The 21645-nt window shown below is 39.8% G+C and overlaps 2 protein-coding genes and 1 pseudogene across 11 annotated transcripts in view; 1 reads left to right on the forward strand and 2 right to left on the reverse strand.

The window, feature by feature from the left end:
- The window catches only part of STRN3 (striatin 3), a 115136-nt gene extending 100856 nt beyond the window's left edge, over positions 1-14280 (reverse strand). For 3 of the 5 annotated variants that reach the window (XM_032624387.1, XM_032624385.1, XM_032624383.1), the window contains exon 1: positions 13349-14224. In XM_032624387.1, the coding sequence (XP_032480278.1) occupies positions 13349-13630 (282 nt within the window). In that variant the 5' untranslated portion in view covers positions 13631-14224. Of the gene's footprint in view, positions 1-13348 lie in introns of all 5 variants that reach the window. The other 2 variants (XM_032624386.1, XM_032624384.1) reach the window with 2 other exon arrangements.
- Positions 12601-21645, forward strand: part of AP4S1 (adaptor related protein complex 4 subunit sigma 1) — an 89196-nt gene continuing 80151 nt past the window's right edge. For 3 of the 6 annotated variants that reach the window (XM_032624398.1, XM_032624397.1, XM_032624399.1), the window contains exon 1: positions 12880-13222. The gene's annotated coding sequence lies outside the window, so the exon portion shown is untranslated. Of the gene's footprint in view, positions 12722-12879; positions 13223-15316; positions 15506-21645 lie in introns of those variants that run through there. The other 3 variants (XM_032624396.1, XM_032624395.1, XM_032624394.1) reach the window with 3 other exon arrangements.
- On the reverse strand, positions 19436-19656 carry LOC116749720 (annotated as a pseudogene).

The following is a 21645-nucleotide window of genomic DNA, read 5'->3' on the forward strand; positions in this document are numbered from 1 at the left end:
TGTGATAAACCGTCACAGCATATATAGGGTAAGGTACTATATCCATGGTTTCAGGCATCCACTGGGGGGTCTGGAATGTATCCCCTGCAGATAAAGGGAGACTACTGTACAGAAAAAGTTCTGAAAAGATATACACCCAAAATACAGTACTATTCCTAGAAGATTAAGATTACCAAAAAGGCACTACTTTATTTTTGACATTTCTGTAGCTTAATATTCATACATTACTTTAACAATAACTAAGAATTAAAAGTAATGTAAAGGGCTTCACTGGTGGCGCAGTGGTTAAGACTCTGCCTGCCAACGCAGGGGACATGGGTTCGAGCCCTGGTCTGGGAAGATCCCACATGCCACGGAACAACTAAGCCAGTGTGCCACAACTACTGAGCCCATGTGCCACAACTACTGAAGCCTGTGTGCCTAGAGCCTGTGTGCCTAGAGCCCGTGCTCCGCAACGAGAAGTCACCGCAATGAGAAGCCTACTCGTAGCAATGAAGACCCAACACTGCAATAGATTAAAAAAGTTAAAAAAAAACACTAATGTAAAAATTTACAAAATAAATAAAAGCAACTAAATCCAACCGCAAAAAAATTTAAAACATCAAAAAATCTTCATGAGTAAAACACGGTATTTGTAAGTTTTTAAAGAAATCAATTAAAAAAGAAAATGGGGAAAAGATAAACTCATTAAAAATACTAAGTTCAACTTGCTGTTTTATGATAAAGTATTTTTCAACGGTGTCTGCTCATCTGTGTCTCCCTCTCTTATATATATGTACATAAAGAAACACTCCAAGGGGCTTCCCTGGTGGCACAGTGGTTAAGAATCCGCCTGCCAATGCAGGGGACATGGCTTTGAGTCCTGATCCAGGAAGATCCCACATGGCGTGGAGCAACTAAGCCCACGCACCACAACTACTGAGCTTGTGCTCTAGAGCCCTCAAGCCACACCTACTGAAGCCTGCAGGCCTAGAGACCGTGCTCTGCAACAAGAGAAGCCACCGCAATGAGAAGCCCGTGCACTGCAATGAAGAGAAGCCCGTGCACCGCAACGAAGAGTAGCCCTCACTTGCCGCAACTAGAGAAAGCCCGCACGCAGCAACAAAGACCCAATGTAGCCATAAATAAAACAATAAAACAAAAAAACAAAATAAACACTCCATTTCTGAAATATCCATTTCAGTAAAAGAAAATACCTACTTTATGTTTGCTGGGCCTTTTATTTTTTTTTAATAGGGAAAATAGAAAGGTTGCCAATAATCCCATCACCCAAAAATCACAAAGGTACTTTAAAACATTTGTACTGGGTTGTTCAATATAATTTTTAACATAGCTGATTTAGCACATAATATGCAACTCTGCTTTTTAGTTTATCATAAGCATTGCCTAGTCATCAAATATTCTTCATAAAAATCATTCATTACTATTTGAGGGGAAGAAGTAACCTCCACCCCCATGTATTAATCCCAAGCACAGATTCATTTTAACTGCAGTTGTGATCTCTCTTATACTCTATTTCCCACAAGGGAGAGACAGGACTAAGGTATTTTGAATACCTTATAATAAAAACCAGAAAGCTTGGTTTCATTCCAATATCAAATGAGGGGATAAGGGAAGAGTAGTCATTTACTACTGGTGTTATCTCTATCTTGTGGGCTTTTTTCCGTATGGTACTACAAAAATTACAATTCAGTTTCTCATATCTAACAGCTTAATTGAACATCCTCAGCAACTTCACTCATTTAATAAATATTTAGCAAACACCTATTATGTGCCAGACCCTTTACTGTCACACTGGGTATACATTAATTTTTACAAAAAGACAGGTCCCTCCTCTCAAAGAGCTTACAATCAATCTTAAAAGTGTGCATGGGGGGGGGTAGACAATTTTTAAAATTACAAGTTACATTAAATATTAAGAAGAAAATGGGGCTTCCCTGGTGGCGCAGTGATTGAGAGTCCACCTGCCGATGCAGGGGACGCGGGTTCGTGCCCTGGTCCGGGAGGATCCCACATGCCGCAGAGCGGCTGGGCCCGTGAGCCATGGCTGCTGAGCCTGCGCGCCCGGAGCCTGTGCTCCGCAACGGGAGAGGCCACAACAGTGAGAGGCCCGCGTACCGCAAAAAAAAAAAAAAAAAAAGAAGAAGAAGAAGAAGAAGAAAATGACCAGGGTGCAGTGATATACGCAAAGTATAAAGATTCATAATTATATACTTTCTAGAGTCTCGACCCCACCCCCACCCTCTCTTATGACATATAAGCTTATGGAAGTCTGGTCCACTTTTTTTTTTTTTTGGCCGCTTCGGGCAGCATGTGGGATCTTAGCTCCCCAACCAGGGAACGAACCCACGTCCCCTGCATTGGAAGCATGGAGTCTTAACCACTGGACTGCCGGGGAAGTCCCTGGTCCACTTTTTAAAGCTCTGGGAAAAAGCAAAAACACAAATGTTAGTTTAGGCCACTCTGAAATAGTTTTATTATCTGAGACAACTGTTGGTGGCATGTTATCACACCCATCCACTGTTTCTCTATCACTGCCTTTATTCCTCTTCCCATCCACCCCACCCCCCTTTTTTTCTATTTCATCTTTTTCTTTGTTTTGTCTTTCTCACTCCTTTGTTCCTCAAGATTTCAGTAACAGACTTACAGCTTAAATGAGACTGGTTAACTAATGGCTTTCACAGCTAAAACATTTGTGACCCCTAATTCAGACTCGAGTGCAAGCCATGAAATAAAAAAAATTATGGATTTGTATAATGCTTTGTTAACTGCTAATATTATAATCCTACAAAACAAAAAAGCAATATAATAGAGTTTATTTTTGGCAGAAGGCTGGTTGGTTGCTCACACATTTAAGAACACAGTTACAAATGTTTTCTGAAACTTTAACACAACCATTCAGCAATAGTGGAGTAATTAAATCAACTATGGCATTTACACAAAGTAGAATACTACTACTATGCAGCTGTTATAAAAGTGAGAATGTTCTCTACTAACAGACTAAGAATAATCTCCAAAAAATGTTAAATGAAAAAGCAAAGTGAAAAACAGGTATATAGTTTACAAACTGTTGTATCAGAAAGGAAAGAAAATCAACATACATATTTGCTTACATCTATTTGCATAAAGAAACACTGGAGGGATACATATAGTACTACTAATAAAAGTGGTTACTAATGTAGGACACTAAGGGTAGACAGGCTCATGGTAAGTACAAGATTTAATTTTGAACCATGCATTAACTATTCAAAAAATAAAATTAAGAGTCTGAAAATGTTTTAATTAGAATTTTTAAAACTTTTTTACAAAATCTATCTAAACATGATCCAAAATTTCACTACACATTCATAATTACTTCACTTATATATAGCCTTTTAAATCTTGTGACACTGACCCTATTCATTTGTTTACAATTCTTTACCACCGAGGTGGTCCCAATGAAAACCAGGTACCAGTATTACCTTAAGATGGCATAAGGTATCAGACAAAAGCAACTTGGCAGCACGTGGCTTCACTACCTATTTACTGTTTTATGTTGAACAAGTTATTTAAACTCTTGCCCATGTTTCCTTCTCTCTAAAATGGAAATACTTGTTATCTATGATTTAGGGATGGTATACAAATTAGAATGATTCCAAACATACAGAAAGCACTCATTAAATGTTAACAGGTACTATTATTAACAGTTCTTTCTATGGACATGTAACGCTTTCATCTATGTAATCAAAAACCACAGGATGTTCCAACTGAATCCAACAAAAATTCGCAGCATATTCAAAACCAGCAAGTTCCTGTTAACAAGTAGCTTTAATTTACTGGAAGGCAGAAAATGAAAATAAAAAAGTGCAACGATGTAATCATACACAGGACAAGCCATTGTGAGTGCAGAGAAGGGGTGATATATTGCTCAAGTTTAACATATCAATAGGAGGAATGACAATGTTAAAGGGAAAGGGGATGGAGAGCTGGATGACACCAAATCATTAAGAGACTTTGATCATGCAGGTTCCCAAACCTGGTTGATTATCAGAATCACCAGCTATACATTTTAAAAACACAGATCCTACCTCAAACTACTGAATCACAATGACCAGGGATAGAATGTGGGAATCTGTATTATTAAAGATCCCAGGTGATTATGATTATTTACTAGGTTTTGGAACCACCACAGATCTCACCCTCTTACAGTTAGAGACTTTACAAGTATCTCCAGATAAAATAACTTTAATTATTGCCTTTGGTAGCTTCACAGGAAGGACAGCTAAAGGCAAGCTGATATTATAATTACTCATTCCTTTAAGTCATTAAAGTACTTTTTAAGGTAAATATATGTGTTTTAAGTAATAATATGACTGCCATTTACCGAACAATTACTCATAAATCACTGGAAACAAGGCCCAACACCATTCCATCCCAAAGCAAAGTAAATGTCAAGAGGGAGGTGATACAGAGAATTTAATTTTAAAAAGGGCAAAAGCTCTGAACAGAACCTCACCAAAGAAGACATACAGATGGCAAATAAGGTGCTCAACACTGTTAAGTCATTAGGGAATAGCAAATTAAAACGATATATCACTACACACCTATTAGAATGGCTAAAATCCAAAACACTGACATCAAATGCTGACAAAATGTAGAGCAACAAGAACTGTCAATCACCACTGGTGGGAATGCAAAGAAGGTACACAGCCACTCTGGAAAACTGTTTGGCAGTTTTTTAAAAAATTAAACATACTCTCATCATACAATCCAGTATTCAAACTCCTAAATTACTTGAAAACATACATCCACACAAAAACCTGCACATCGACATTTACTCATAATTGCCAAAACTTGGAAGCACTGAAGATGTCCTTCAACAGGTGAGCGGACAAATAAACTGTGGTACATATGTACAATGGAATATTATTCAGCACTAAAAAGATCAATCACGCCACAAAAAGACATTTAAGGAGGAACCTTAAATGAACACTACCAAGTCAAAGAAGCCGTCTGAAAAAGCTATGCACGGTATGATACCAATTACGTGACATTTTGGAAAAAGCAGAACTATGGAAGACAGTAAAAAGAGCACTAGTTGGGACTTCCCTGGTGGTCCAGTGGCTGAGGTTCCGTGCTTCCACTGCAGGGGGCGCGGGTTCAATCTCTGGTTGGGGAACTGGGATCCCACATGCCATGCAGCGCAGCCAAAAACAAACAAAAAAGCAAAAACAAAACGAAAAAGCAAAGCAACAAAAAAAAGAGCAGTAGCTGCCATGGGTTTGGGTGAGGGAGGAAGGAACAGGTGGAGCATACGGGATATTTAGGGCCATGAAAGCATTATTTACTATAAAGGTGGATGCATGTCATTATATATTGGTCAAATCCCAAAGAATATACAAGACAGAGAGTGAACCCTAATGTAAACCACGGACTTTGGTTGATAATAATGGGTCAGTGTTGGTTCATTAATTGTAACAAATGTACCACAGTAGTGGAGATATTGATGTTGGGGGAGATTTTGATGGGGGAGGAGATATGTGGGAACTGTCTGTACTTTCAGCTAAATTTTGCTATAAACCTAAACCTGCTCTAAAAAATAAAGTCTATTATAGAGAAAACACAACTTGGAAAAAAAATTCAAAGGAAAGGTATTTTGTAAAAAAAAATTTTTAGTAATATATTTCAAAGTTGACAAAAAAGTAACGGTGGCCCTGGAACCCTCCTGTACTGCTGGTGGGAAAGTAAAATGGTGTAGTCACTTTGGAAAACACTTCAGCAGGTTCCTCAAAAAGTTGAACATGACCTGGCAATTCCATTCCTATGTATATACCTAGGATAATTGAAACATATGTTCACACAAAAACTTGTGCAGAAATGTTAATAACAGCATTTTTCATAATAGCCAAAAAGTAGAAACACCCAAATATCCACCAACTGATAGACAAAATGTAGTATATCCATACAACAGAATATTATTCGGCCATAGTAAGGAATAAAGTACCGTTACATGCTACACATGGATGGACCTTGAAAACATCACCTTAAGTGAAAAAAGCCATTCACAAAAAGCCACATATTGTATGATTCCGTTTATATGAAATGTTCAGAATATTCTTGATATTCTATGATAGAAAGACTATTCTTTCTATCATAGAGACAGAAATTAGTGATTGCCAAGGAAAAGGGGGAATTGGGACTAAATACTAACAGGTTAAACTGGGTTCATTTGTAGGTGATGAAAATGTTTCCAGATTAGACAGCGATGATGACGATACAACACAGTAATATACTAAAAACCAGAGAAATGTACAGTCAACCTTCTGTATCCACAAGGTTCTGCATCCATAGATTTAACCAACTGTGCATCAAATACAGTCAGGAAAAAAAAATTCCAGAAAGTTCCAAAAACCAAAACTTAAATTTGCAACTGCAGGCAACTATTTACATTGTATTTACAACTATTTACGTTGTATTAGGTATTATAAGTAATCTAGAGAAGATTTAAAGTATACGGAATAAAGTGCATGGTTTATACACAAATACTAAACCATTTTATATTAGGGACTTCAGATCCAGGGATAGAGCGGGGGAGGGAGTCCTGGAACCAATCACTTCACAGATACTGAGGGATGACTGTACACTTTACAGGGGTGAATTTTATGTTAAGTGAATTATATCTCAATTTCTGAAGTTTTTTAAAAACTAAGGGTGGCCCTAATGGATGAATGTTCCTAAACACTAACATCAACAGCTGCTAATATCAGGAAAGACAACGAACTGTTTTGTGCCTTCTGATGGAAGACCTCATCACCACCTGTGAAGTAGTCTCATCCCCCACTACCACCCCAAAAAAGAAAATAAACCAATATGTAGCAAGACCCTGTATCCGACTAACCAAGTTACAGGGAAAACAAACAGGACAACAGATAAACTATCTGATAAACTTTATCAGAGATGCACTGAGCAAAACACAGACTCTGGGAACCTTTATAGGACCAAAGATCTGATTTCTTCAACAAAAAATGGCAAAGAAAAGGAAAGAAAGATGGAGGGGGTTCCAATAGCAATGTGTTATTTAGATCCTGATTCAAATAAACTCTTCAATGATAACTGAGAAAACTGCAAATTCAAACAGCGTATATTTGATAATATCAATAAATTAAGGAATTATTCATTTTCTTAATTTGGTATGCAACTACAACTGTTGTCTTTTTAAAGTCCTTATCTTTTAGATATATACTGAAATATTCATGGATGAAATTGTATGTTTCTGGGATTAGCTTCAAAATAATTTGGGACAGGGAAGGAGTGGACAGAAGTATAAGTAAAATAAGATTGGTCATGAGTTGTTACTGAGTGATGAGTGACAAGTTTATGGGAGGTCACAGATCGCTGTATTATTCTTTAATATGTTTAAAACTCTCCATAATAAAAATTAAAGGGTATATGTAATACAATCATATAATACATCCTTTACAATATGAAGGATAAACTCTTAAGAGAGGAGCATGTATGGAGGGAAACCGTTAAGATTCCTCCAGAGAAATCAGGCAGGAGGAACACCCTGAACTAAAACAGTTGTAGTAAAGAAATTTAAAGCACAGATTAAATCAGTGTTACTTCCTTAGGTCAGTGGTTAGGCTTCAACTATATTTGAAGCCAAAAAATTGTTTTTTAACTACAAAAGGCTCCAAAGTTTTTATGCAAAGAAGACTATATTTCCAAAAAATTAATAATCACGAAATTAAAATATATTTTAGGATACTGAGGCTATCTATATTAGATAGCCCACTGAATCACTAAAGTCCAGCTCACACTTCCAACAAAGTTCTTTCCTGCTATAGAACTTATTTTAATGCTGTTCCTTTCCACTGAAAAACCTATGGTTAGGTAGTCACACTTCAGATCTCAAAGTATACTTATCCTCCTAAGGGTTTCACAAAAATTAAATGCGTTAAGATATGTATTAACAACTTAGAATAATTCTTGGCACATAGGAACTACTCAATAATTGCTTAGCTATTTACCTGAAAGCTCACTACCTACACAGGTTTTCCATCACCATTTATTTTCTTCTCAGCATCCTGTTAATTTCTGATAAGGTCCTTGCTTCATATATCATTATATACCCAGTATGTAGCACAAAATAACACTGAAATATATTCACTGAATAATCATACTAGAATCAATAAGACCCAAAGACTCAACATTTTTAGAAGGACTCATTGATCTCTTTGGCATCTGCCAATGGGAAGGATGATGATAAACATTAGCAATAACAGGGGGACTTCCCTGGTAGCACAGTGGTTAAGAATCCGCCTGCCAACGTAGGGGACATGGGTTAAAGCCTGGTCTGGGAAGATCCCACGTGCTGCGGAGCAGCTAAGCCCGTGGGCCACAACTACTGAACCTGTGCTCTAGAGCCCACAAACTACAACTGCTGAGCCCGCGTGCCACAACTACTGAAGCCTGCACGCCTAGAGCCTGTGCTCCACCACGAGAAGCCACTGCAGTGAGAAGCCTGCGCACTGCATCAAAGAGTAGCCCCTGCTCGCCTCAACTAGAGAAAGCCTGCACGCAGCAACGAAGACCCAACGCAGCCAAAAATAAATAAAATAAATTTATTAAAAAAAAAAATAACAGGGAATAAAGGCGAATAAACAAGTTAAGTGCCTTTTGTGGGGGAAAGAGGCAGGCATTTGAGATGAACTGAATAATGGATATATTGAATTTGAAGTAGAAAATTTAAACAGGAAGTTAGAAATACATCTGAGACATCTTAAAGTCAAAAATACAGTAGTGACTAAGAACATGGTCTCTAGAGTCAGTCTGCCTAGGTTTAAATCCCAGCTCTGCTACTCCTAGTTATAGGATCTTAGATCTTAGGCAGATCACTTAACCTCTGGGCCCCAATAATCTATAGTGTCAAAAAACAAAACAAACAAACAAAAAAACCCCACCACCAACCAAAGAAACCAATTGTGCTCACCTCATTGGGTTTTTTTAGGATTAAAGGACTAAATACTGAAGCATCGGAATAACAGCAAAAAACAAAAACAAAAAACACAGTATATTTCGAAATTTACAGTGAAAACAAAAAGAACTAGAACCCCAAGTAACGATAACTGAGACCAAAGGAGAGGAAATATATGAAAAGTGATAAGTGGACCAAAGGGAAAATAAGAAATTACAGAATATAGGCCAAAAAAAGGATTTTGAGGAAGAAACTGTCAAAAGCAGAAAGTGTTGGTTAAGTGCATATAACCTGTATGAAGGCCTCAAGATTTGGCAATTTGAAGGTCAATCACCAACAGAAAGAAGTGTTCTACAAAGTGTTTAGATAGGTATAAGGAGAAAGAGCAAAAAAAGACTACACAGCAGGATCAAGGGGTAAATGGAGAAAAGAAATCTAGATTAGGGGTCCCTAGACTTTCTGTTTCCAAGGACTTCAAAAAAGAAACAGGGAGAATATGACATAAGATTGTGGACTCTTAATTCTATCAAATGAAAGTTTTTTTACTCTACTGCCACCACCATTTGAAAAAGGAAAACTGCATAACAGCAAGTCTTTACGAAGGCTAAAACTCTCGGAATAAAAGGAACACCTTTATGAAAAATCTCTATACTGTTCTTATTTTTTATAATTTCATAGACTTATAAAAATCTTGTAATAGAAAAGGAACACAGATTTGCAAATCATTATTCTAGACTACCCTAAGAAAACCCTGGCAATAACAGATTAAAAGGGAAACAATTACCTCCCCCCATTAAAAATGAAGAAATCAAGTTATGCCTGAGAGAAACATCTCCTATTAACTTAAGATCTTTAGATGGCAATATCTGTCACGTTATGACAAATCTGTATGCCAGAGTATGCAAACACAAACACTAATTAAAAGTTTACACTTGGGCTTCCCTGGTGGCGCAGTGGTTGAGAGTCCGCCTGCCGATGCAGGGGACACGGGTTCGTGCCCGGGTCAGGGAAGATCCCACATGCCGCAGAGCGGCTAGGCCCGTGAGCCATGGCCGCTGAGCCTGCTTGTCCAGAGCCTGTGCTCTGCAATGCGAGAGGCCACAGCAGGGAGAGGCCCGCGTACCGCAAAAAAAAAAAAAAAAAAAGAAGTTTACAGTTGCTGGAGAATTAGTAGTTTTAGAATACAAACTCCAGGACTACATTTTCTATGTATTACCTATGCCATATTTTTATAGTTGGCACACAAGCATTTTGTATATACCATAAGTGCATTTATTACACACTTACAGAAAAAAATATAAGGACATATTTGCAATATATATAAACTAGACCTGGTATGCCATGGGGGCTCAATAAAACTTTTTTGAAATGTACTGAAGTATGCCACATAATGAATTACAAGTCAGATTCCATTTCTACAAAAAATACCAAAACAACAATACAACACAATGGTTTCAAGAGTGATAATAAGACCAAACAAATCCTTTGTTTTCAGATAAACCTGGGTTCAAATCTCAGCTGCAATACTTTATAGCTGGCAAAGTTATATAAACTGTTTGTGTTTCCTCATCTGTAAAATAGAAATGATACCTACCTCATAAGGTTGTAGTGCTGATGAAATGGCAGTTATAATTTCTATTTAATGTGACTGCCAAATTCTCACAAGCAGTCCAGTCCATTTTTTCCCCAAGTCCTAGACCAAATCAATCCAAATCTCTGGAGGATGAGACAAAGGCCTGCATACTTTTTATAGTTTTACAAGTGATTACCACTAGCACTCTCTTCTAGAAATCACTGTCCTAGAGCCTTATTAACAAAGCTTTACCTAAGTCCCAGGTAAAGAACCATCACAAAGATGAAAGAGCGTTAAGACATCCTTTGGTTTAGTTCCAATCTTCTAAGAAAGACCTTTACCCAAAATTCCTTTTACAGGGAAGAGAACCATAATGCAAACTTCCAGTTTAAAATCCTTTCCAAAGCCAGGAAATTTAATTCCACACTGAAATTTTATATCAAAATGAGGTATACCTTAGCCTCGTTGTATTCATTATTGAATAGTTTAAATACTGACTACTTTAAATAATGTATACATGAACAGTGTACCCAAGGATGTATACCATAACGATATGCAACTTCTCTTATTTCTGTTATCTTTCTTAAAATTAAGTTTAAGTTTACAATTTAAATCCATTCACGCTTCACTTAAACTTTCCTAATAAATTTTTTATTCAACACACACATTTTAAAATGTGCAGCTCACAAGCATTCTTACTAAAGACGTGTAAAGCAAATTCAGCATTCCAGAAGCAAACCTGAAATCCTAATAACTAAGTAGCCCAACATTTTAGAGAAATATACAGAGCAAAAATACACAATCATGAACATTTTATTCCAAAAGAATCAGTGTGAAATAATAAAAATTCCTGGAAGAAAATTAAGAGTCTAGAAACACTGCAGAACTTCCTCAAAAAAAAGCAAACAAAAAAAGTTTAGAATGGCTATATCAGAACTAATATGCCAACTGTAGATAAACTGAAAGCAAGCAAGCAAAATGAATCTTCCTTAAAAGACTTCGGTCAAGAAGAGAATTAGAAGGGAAAGCAAGGGCTAGGGTAGACAATATAGATAGACCTCACTGTTGTATAGATTTTTTACTAATTTAGACACAAGACATTTTCCAGCTACTTACACCAGTGAAACTTATGAATGACTAATGCAATTGCTAACTTTAAAAGTGTTTAAATTCAAGCTTTTCTATAACAGTACAAAGGTTATAAACACTGTATCAGGGACTGGTGAAATATTATTTAGTGAGCCCAAGCCTCAGTGCATTAGTAAATGCAATTTTTAAAAATAAATGCCTCACACCAAATATTAAGTTTGCACATGGTGTAGTAAAAGTTGTACATCAATAGAACTCTATACATCCCAGATATTTTAAAGCAGACTACACACAAAAATATATCAAAGCACTAAAACACTGAATTGACTAACAGGTGTTAATTTATAATTAACTTTCTCAAGACTTGGTAAAGTGTCAAAATATATGTTTCTTACTTTTCAAAAGTTTAACTTTCCCAACTTTGTAGAGACAAATAAAAGTCAACTGGTTCAAAGTCAAACTGAAGATACACATATTTGTTTGAGGACACCCTTTTTAAGCTAATCCAATCTTCCTTCTTTCAACACTGCATTTCCTTAACCATTCACCCCCGGCATATATGACATGTATGTCAGCGAACAATACTACTTACATTCTAAATATATGCCAGTCTTAAGAACAGGTGCAACACTATTTAGATGCATGCCTTTTTTCTTCTAAGCCTAACTTTGCCTTAGAAAGTGATTTTAAAATAAACACAAACACCCAGAAGAGTTGAACAATACTTTAAAAAAGATGTAGTCCTTCTGAAATACAAGACATAAGTCCTTAAAACACCAACAATCTTCCAAAAGTTAGGTAAACCAACCTATCAAAGTTTCACCTTAAGACTGAATCCGGCTCAATTATGAAGGATCCTGAGGATATTTAACTTTGCTTCCCCTGCGTGAGTTGGTAACGTGAGACAAGTACGCTTTACTCCAAGTTAATATTAAATCTTCATAAAGACGGCACAGATATTCTGGTTTGGCTTTTTATGTGTAAAGAAGGGGATGGAGGACGGCGAAGGGTATTCTAAAAAGAAAAATTCAGTACAGAGAAGCGTTGATGAGTCAGTCACTAAGAACTCAAAGGGAATCTAAGTGAATAAGGCAGCATCCCAGGTAAGAAGGTACTTAAAGTTGGCGGTAGGAAATGAAAACTTCACAGGTCAGCCGCAAGCCATTGTGCTCGGTAGCAGCCCTGGAAAGAAGCGTGGCTGTCAAGGAGTAAGGGTTATCAACTCCGGGGGAGGGGGGCAGACATGCCAAATGGGAAAAGGGGGGTGATCCGGATAAAGGTGGTAAAATGCCCGTCCCAATCCCTCTCCTCCGGTTCTCCTTCTCAAGAGGCACAAACAAGAGCAAGCTCAGTGCCCAACAGCCCCTCGCCGGACTCTCTCCCACAGAGAGGGAGAGAGGAACTCGGCCCCAAGCCCCGGAGACCCGCGCAGGCCGCCTCCGGAGGAGCCCCCGCAGACGCCATACTAAAAGCCAAAATGGCTGCCCGAAGGAAGCCCGCACCGCGCAGCTAGTGAGGGCTGGGTAACAAGCTTCTGCGGGGAGGGGGGAGGGGGGCTAGAGGAAGAGCCGTCGCCAGGACCATCGCCCCCGCGAGCCGCACAGGTAGGTTTCTCTCGGCCTCCCAAGGCCTCGAGCTCCGACTGAAGGGAGTCCCGGCCCCACCCCCCCACCCCCCGGCCGGGAACCCCGCCGCCGCGGCCGTCCCGCACACCGACCCCAGCGAGGTACCTGCAGTTCGGCCCGCTCCACCTCCCAGTGCGCCCGCTCCATCTCGAACCGAGCCCACTCGTGCTGGATGTAGTGCAGGATCCCTGGGATAGTGTACTGTTGCGGCCGGGACAGCTCTGGGCCTGCCGCGGGACCCGCTCCCTCGGCGGCCGGAGCACCCCCACCGCCCGCCGCTCCATTCCCCCCGGGCGAAAGGCTCATGTTCCCCCCAGGTCCCTGCTGCTGCCGTGGAGGGGCCGCCATCCCGGGGCCGCCACCACCACCTCCGGCGAGCTCGTCCATTGTGTGTGGGGCCCCGGCCGGGGCGCAGGGCGAGACGCCGACCGCTGGGGGAAGGGCCGGGGAGGGTGGCCCCGCGCTAGCGGCGGGGCGGAGGCCGGCTGGGAGAGGGGCGGGGAGGGGGTTGTTGCTGAATGCCTGCCGTAGGTCAGAGCAGGGAGCTGCCGGCCGCCGCCATTACAGTCCCTCCTCCATCTGCCAGTTTCACTCACTCACTTTAGGGGAAGGGGGGGCCCCGGCGGGAGGGGGAAGGGGGGGCAGGGTTGGGAAGGAGAGAGACGTAGGGCCGCCGCTCCCGCGCAGCATGCCGGGTAGAGAACGCCACTGCCGCCGCTCGCCTACTAGCCGAATAGAGTCCGGCCTCACCCTACGCAGGCGTACTGAGGACGCAGTCGGCTTGCCGTTAAAGGCGGGGAAGGAGATTCGGCCCCGCCCCTAGGCCCGCCCCGCAGGCTCGCTGCGGGATTCTGGCGGTGGAGTCCAGACGGTGGGCCGTCGAATCCAATCTTTGGAAGAGAGTCTGTCTCTGCCTTCCTAGGAATCCGTATCCCTCTCTCAGTCAGTCCCCAGCGCCGTTCCCTACCCAAAGGTCTCAGCGGCGCGCCTGCCTTTGGAGCTGGGTTTTAACCTGGTTGGTCGCTCTGGCCGGCCGCAGCCGGTCCCGGATTCCTGACGTTTCTTTTGCATTCCTTGCGTGTTTTCAGGCAGTCCCAGAGGGTCGGGCCTCTTTCTCTGCCTGTCACTCTCTCTTTCTCTGGTTTCCTAGCACCAGGCAGTTCCCGGGGCTTTGGGGACGTTCTCTTTTGGCAAAGAGCCCAGATCTTCCCGGACGTGGAGACTGATTCTCTGTCTCTGGGCTTTGCTCCCAATTCTGTGCTCCCTGTCGCGCGTCGCAACTTGTACCGCTTTGCCTCCCTTCTTTCCTATTCTGGGGTGGGTTGTGTTTGGGGAGTTTGACAGGGGAGCAGTAGCGATTGTCTTCATTTTTTGGGGGGAGAAGAGAAGGTGAAAATCTTTGGATCTTGATAGTGGACAGAGGGAGAAAAAAAACTGGAGGGGACTGGTTAAACTAACAATTTGATATTTTAGAAGTGAATGAGCTCACAAATATTGTCATTCATAGCAGAATCTTTTGATGGAAATAGAAAATAAGAGCATTGTGAAGACAATTTAAAACCCTAGATGAACGGCTAAAAATGTTTTCCTGGGTTGTTTTAGTGAATGTAATATACACATAAAAGACAAGGTTAATCTTTTAAGTACCGCAGTGTGTGTGTTTATGTGCTTAGGTTGCACGGAAACATCCTTAATGAACTAGTAAGTTTCTAAAAGTTAATGTAGCTAATAACCATTTGGTCAAAAAATAGGACAAAAATGATATTTAACAACAATAAGGAAAAAAGATTCATTAATTACAGCTATGCAGGAAAATCGCATATAACATTTATTGCATTCAAATTTTTCGCTTCTCTACTACCAATAAAATTTTCACTATGGAATATACACGACCACTCGGTGTAATTTCCAAGAGATAAAGTAGTACATCTTATTTTATCATGTCTGCTTTACTGTTATTATAGTTTAACGGAGAGCGGATTGGACTTGTTACCCATGCTGCCATGTTTTATTTACATATGAAATGATGTCTGAGGTCGCACAATTATTAAGAACTATTTCTCCATTTCATAGCAACCAACATACAACCTGCTCATTCAGTCTTGTTCATTTGCGAGGGGCCTCAGAGCACGTAAAAAGTTCAAAAATACTGTACTGCCTCAAGACCCATATACATCAAGAAAAATTTGTGAGAGGGTGTGACTGATCTCCCTTACATTGGCATCAAAAGAAGAGGAGCATACCCACTAATATTTCCTGCTGGTACGTCAAGTTCAAGTAAAGACTGGATTTATAATCCTTTTTCCTCCCCACTCACCTTCAAAAAAAACCACTCTGCTCTTCTATTACCTATCATATTAAGTGGCACCACATTCAAACCTGAGGCCTGGCAGTCATTCTAGGACCTTTCCTTCACTTGGTCCCCTCATCCAATCCCTTTCTCAGTAATATATTTTATATTTATTCCATATCTTCATACATGTCTTAATTTAAACCTTCCCACCTTTACTGTTCCCCCGCCTTCCACTACCACTGATGCCTGAGTGATCTTCAAAAGTCAGATCTGATCCTATCATTCCCTGCTTAAAATATATTAATGATCACCAGACTTACAATAAAGCCCAAATTTTAGCATAGTATATAAAAGTCCTTATTGCCTAATTTACCATCACACCATCATGGTATCCCATTCTCTCCAGCTAATCTGCAGCACCATTTTGGGTTCCTCAAATGTGTAATGCTGTTTCATTCCACAAGAATTTAATACATGCTGTATCCAACTGGCTTTGCTTCCCTTCTTCCTTCAAAACTCATCTCAAGTATTTCTTCCTCCAAGAAGCTTTCCAGATCCGTGAATTATTTAGTATAGTATCCTAATAGTATCCCATGCTTAACTCCTAATACTTATTACATTGTATTTAAATTGTCTATATATGTACTCCTCGGTGGCACTCATACTAAACACTATGAAAGCAAGACAGTCACATAACAGGTACTGCAAATATTTGCTTCACTTATTTACTTTTTTTTTTTTTTTAATTTCTGGATTGGCTACTATTTTTCAGATGCTCTGTTAGTCGCTGGTGAACCACTGTGAATCAAACAGATATAATCTCTGCCTTCACAGACTTTCCAGTCTAGTTTTAGGCAAATTACTTAGCACCAAGCACCCTTACTTCCTCAAAGTCTTATCCAGATCTGTCTCTTACACTCCCTGTTTGAAGAATTCCAGTTGAACATGTCTGGATTCACTTTGTCCATGGTTTTATAAATGTCAACAGTGCAATCCTAAACCATATTCTTCCCAGATCATAGTCATTTATCTGCAAGATTGTAGCCTCTTAGAGGGGCAGGACCTATGCCCCTCTTGTTGAAAACTGTACCCCCAGTGCCTGGGACAGTGAAATCCCCAATAAATGTTTGATGAATAACTTAAATTCATACTAGACTAATATGGATATTTTTCTTTCACCTCAGTCTTTTTTTTTACCAGTTTTTTTTTTTTTTTTTTTTTTTTGCGCTATGCGGGCCTCTCACTGTTTGCGGAGCACAGGCTCCGGACGCGCAGGCTCAGCAGCCATGGCTCACGGGCCAGCCACTCCGCGGCATGTGGGATCTTCCCGGACCGGGGCACGAACCCGTGTCCCCTGCATCGGCAGGCGGACTCTCAACCACTGCGCCACCAGGGAAGCCCTTTTTTACCAGTTTTTGCTACCATTGTACCAATTATCTCTTGAGGTTCAATGACCAGAACTGTCATGAGCACTAATAGTAAAAGACACCAAAATTTTCTCCTCTATTGGGAGATTATTTTTTACAGTATTGATGTTGTGCTTTGTGTACATGACTCCAAGGACAGTCTGCAGTGAACTCCTAGAATCTTGTTCTCTGTAGGTAATGAGCTTTCCCAGGCTCACATACAACTCACCTAACTGGAATTTCCTTCCTAAACTGTGACTGAGTCATTTCCTCTTTTCAGCATCTTTTCAGCATCAACCTTTGAAACTTCTTGTTTGTTCTGTCCTTTCATCAATCTTCATTTCTCCTCCATTCCCATTGATTCTCTCAGTTTCAATGCCTGCCTATTTATATCTTTAATCAGTTTAGAATTTTCAGGGTTTTTTTCCCCATTAGCTAATCTTAGACACCTGTGTTTTTATTCTACCTGACCAAAAAGAGACTTGTCACATTTCATGTGCATATATTATATCAACAAAAGTATGTTAAGGAATTCTAGTCTTTTAAATACATCAGAGTGGTTAACATTCAGATGCCTTCTTCCCAGTTATTGCAATACCTGATGTACAAAGTGTTTTGACCCTGACTTTGAGAACTATGTGAATTCCTTACCAGACATCATATTATTTCATTGGTACATACTTCTCTAGGCATCTTTAACAGATTTTTTCTTTAACATACCACTATACCATTATCACACCTATAAAATTAATGGTAATTCCATTGTACAGTCATCCTACTAACAAAGAGCTCAGACTGGTTCATAATCACTGATCTAGTCATCTTTTTCCATCATCTGAAAAGATTGTGACAAGTATTCTTATCTCTATGAAGAGAGAAAGCTGAGATAAGAGTTCTGGGTAACTTCCGCAGCCCTTAGTAGAATAGGAAGTATTCCTACTCTTACATCAGTGAGTATACATGTTTATTTGGAAACAAGAAATAAAGTCTCCCTTTACAATTCTGCCTCCTTCTGTCCTGTCTATGGATTTAATATTACTACCTCTGGCTCCCAAATCATTTGCACTTTTGAAATCATTTTTTAGGTAGTTTCAGGGTGATTTAGTCACTTGGAGAAACTACATAGTGTTTACATTTATAAATATAGAAAACAAATGAATATTAGAGCTCAGAGAAATATCTTTGAGAAGAGTTGGCATGTGTTCAAAAACCAAACGAGCAAAGTGTATAATGGAGATGGAACAGAAAAGGAGGCAGCTTTGACCTGCACTGTGGTTTAACCAGCATAATAAGATCAGGTATCTACTTTTCATTAAAGCAGTTGCTTGTGGCTAAGAAAAGTATAGAAATATATGCAGGATACCTGAACTATCCAAATAGTATATTGTGTGGAAAAGAAAAGGAATAGGACCTTCACAGATTACAGAAAAATAGGCACCAAGACCTTCAGGAAACTGTGCATGCTATATAAAATTCTAGTCCAAGTTCATTCCTGAATTGTCTCCTGGGTAATATGATTCAGAAAGCAATAGGCTGTGATAATACTGTATAATAGCTAACTCATAGAGATGTCAAAATTGAAAGGGAAAGAAGAAAAAAGGATTGCCTGGAGCCAAGTCCCTCCTGAACATTGGGTAAAAGTGAACAACCAGCTCTATAAACATGAGAACCAAATGACTGGAAAATGTGACTGAATGGGAAATTGCCAAAAGTTTCCTAGGTAATAATTTAACAATCTTGGAAATGTGGTTTGTCTCCTGTTGGAGCAGCAGGGGAATGTTCAGAAGAATGGTACCAGACATGGACATCTTGCCTGGGAAATCTCTGCTAAAGACAGTGTTTCCTTTGGAAAATGTTTTAAATTTGGCAAAAATTCACAAAACCTTATTTTTTTATGATAACATTTTTAAAGATGGTAACCTTTAGTTTTGTCTATTAATAGACCAACCTAAAGTACCTGACAATTACCCTACAAAAAAAGATTAAAGAATTATTTAGAGCATTTTAAAATAACTCCTATTGCTCCTTTTGTATTATAGCTTTCAATATAGTAATCGGATGTTGTAAATCATGTTGTGGGTAAGACTTTTTATTTTTGGCTGCACAGCATGTGGTATCTCAGTTCCCTGACCAGGGATTGAACCCATGCCCCCTGCAGTATAAGCTCCAAGTCTTAACCAGTGGACCACCAGGGAAGTCCCTAGACATTTTTATTTAACTTTTTATTTTGGATTTCAGTCATTCAAAAGTAGGAAAAAAAAGTCTAATGAATTGCCATTTTCAACAGTTATCAAGACTTTGCCATTTTTATTTCATCTATTCCCCATTTTTTCTGTGTGAGGAATTTTTTTGACTATTAAAAAAGTTTAACAAGAAAGTTTAATATGAAAATGTACACTGCTCAATTTTTTATATGATAGTAAAACAGGCCCTTTGGAGATGGGACATGAGGAAGCAATTGATATCTTTGATGAACACAACCTTTGTTTATACTCATTCCAAGGCTTCTAACATGATGATACTATTTTCCCTTATACTGCCATTCCAGTATTGTTCTAAAACAGCATCCACCAATTGCTGTCTCTGCACATTCATCTATTGAAAGATTCATAAAGGAATCAAATCCCCAAAGATTCCTTGGACATGTCTACCACCATTTGATTTCAGTGATAACTTCTTGTCCATACATGTTTCAACTCAGGAGGGTGAGCCTTGCTTATGGCGTCTACTCAACAAGCTCAAAGATACCTTGAAATGGAATTCGTGGCCTTCCTCACACTTCCATGGCCGGCCCTCAGAATAATTTAAAGTAAATCCCAGACATCATATTATTTCATTGGTATATACTTCTCTAGGTATCTAACAGATTAGGACCTTTTTATTTTCAACATACCACAATACCATTATCACACCAATAAAATTAGTGGTAATTCCATTATACAGTATAATCCCTAGTCCATCGTCAATTTCCCCCAATTATCTAAAAAAAATTTTTTTTAAGAGTTGGTGATTTCAAATCAGGATCCAAACAAAATCTATATATTTCCTTTATTTGCTGTATCTTTAGGTCTTTTTTTATTTGTCTCCCCCCTCACCCCCACATTGTCATGCCATTTATTTGTTGAAGAGGTGAGGTTATTTATCCTGCAGAATTTCCCACATTTGGCTGGTTGCATTTTTATTGTATTATTTAGCATATTCCTTTCTCCTCCGTATTGTCTGTAAACTAGGAATTAGATCTAGAGGCTAGGTTTGATTCAGGTTTTAACTTTTTTTGGTAAAAATATTTCTACATTGGGGATGCAGTGTACTTTCTATTGCATCACACCAGGCAGCACATATGTCTAGTTTTCTCAGTTTTAGTACTGTAATGTACTAAACTTGATCAGCCTGATTTAGCTATTGTCAGCCTTAGCTAGCTAGCTAGCTGTCTTTTTCTTGTTTGTTTGTTTGTTTTTGTTTTTTTTGTTTTCTTTTTTGCGGTACGTGGGCCTCTCACTGCTGCCGTCTCTCCCGTTGCGGAACACAGGTTCCGGACGCGCAGGCCCAGCGGCCAGGGCTCATGGGCCCAGCCGCTCTGCTGCATGTGCGATCTTCCCGGACTGGGGCACGAACCCGTGTTCCCTGCATCGGCAGGCAGACTCTCAACCACTGCGCCACCAGGGAAGCCCAGCTAGCTGTCTTTTAACACACATATCATGCTCTACTCTCAACAGTTTCTGCTCAGCGTGGAGTCTGTCTTTGTATTAGAGCTTCCACTGGATGTTGCCTAGCCTTCGGGGTCCTGATTGGGACCTTTCCTTGCACTCATTGGCAAAAGAGATCCTGCCAGATCTCCTCCCAGTTCTCAGTGTGGTACTTAGATTCCCTCCTGAGGTTCCCCATGTCAAGGAGCGGGGCGGGGGGGGGGGGGGGGACGGTGCCCTTCCTTTGGATGATGACTTGGTGATTTCTGGGTTCCTTGGCTCTTTTGACCCTTACCCGACCACATTTTCAAACCTCCACTTCTGCTGGCACAGGTGTGGTTCCCCCTTTCTAGTTGCTAAGGGTAGATAGTGTTCTGGAGTTCCAGGCGATGTTTATCCCTTGGTTTTTGGTAAAGATGTTACTGTATAGTTTTTTCTTTTTTTCCATCCTCGTGGCTCTCACTGTTTTTTGTAAGGGAATCCCGGGAACTTCCAAAACTGCTCTGCTACTAACACCACTCCCTTGCTTCTCTGCACTCTTGGCGTTTTAAGGTTTAAATTGCCTGCTAGTTAACCTAAATTTATTTATTAGAGCCCTGCTATTGAAATAACTTATTTGATCACTGCTAAAATAATTGTGACATTTTTGCTATTCAGAGATGTGAGATATAAGTGAGTGTAAATTTAAATATGAATAATATCCTCTGGGAACAGTTGGGCAGGCTCTTGTCTGACAACTTTACTCTCCTATTTACATTTTCAGCCAGGAGCTGTAACATGTTGCTGTACTTTACTGTGAAATTCAGTAAAGCAAAAAGTGCTCCTGGGCAAAGGGCAGCCAAGCAGTCCACCTGAAAGGCTTTGTGTTTACCCTGACACCTGATCAGAACAAGAATGCTACTAAATTCAGATACATGTCTGAAAACTTGCCTTGGACAGCATTTGCTGGGTATGTTTTATCTGTTGGAAGTAGAAAGGGAGATTAGCTGAACTCACTAAGAGAGCGAGTCAGACATA

This window comes from Phocoena sinus, chromosome 2 (genome assembly GCF_008692025.1).
Source record: "Phocoena sinus isolate mPhoSin1 chromosome 2, mPhoSin1.pri, whole genome shotgun sequence".
In the NCBI taxonomy this organism is placed as follows: domain Eukaryota; kingdom Metazoa; phylum Chordata; class Mammalia; order Artiodactyla; family Phocoenidae; genus Phocoena; species Phocoena sinus.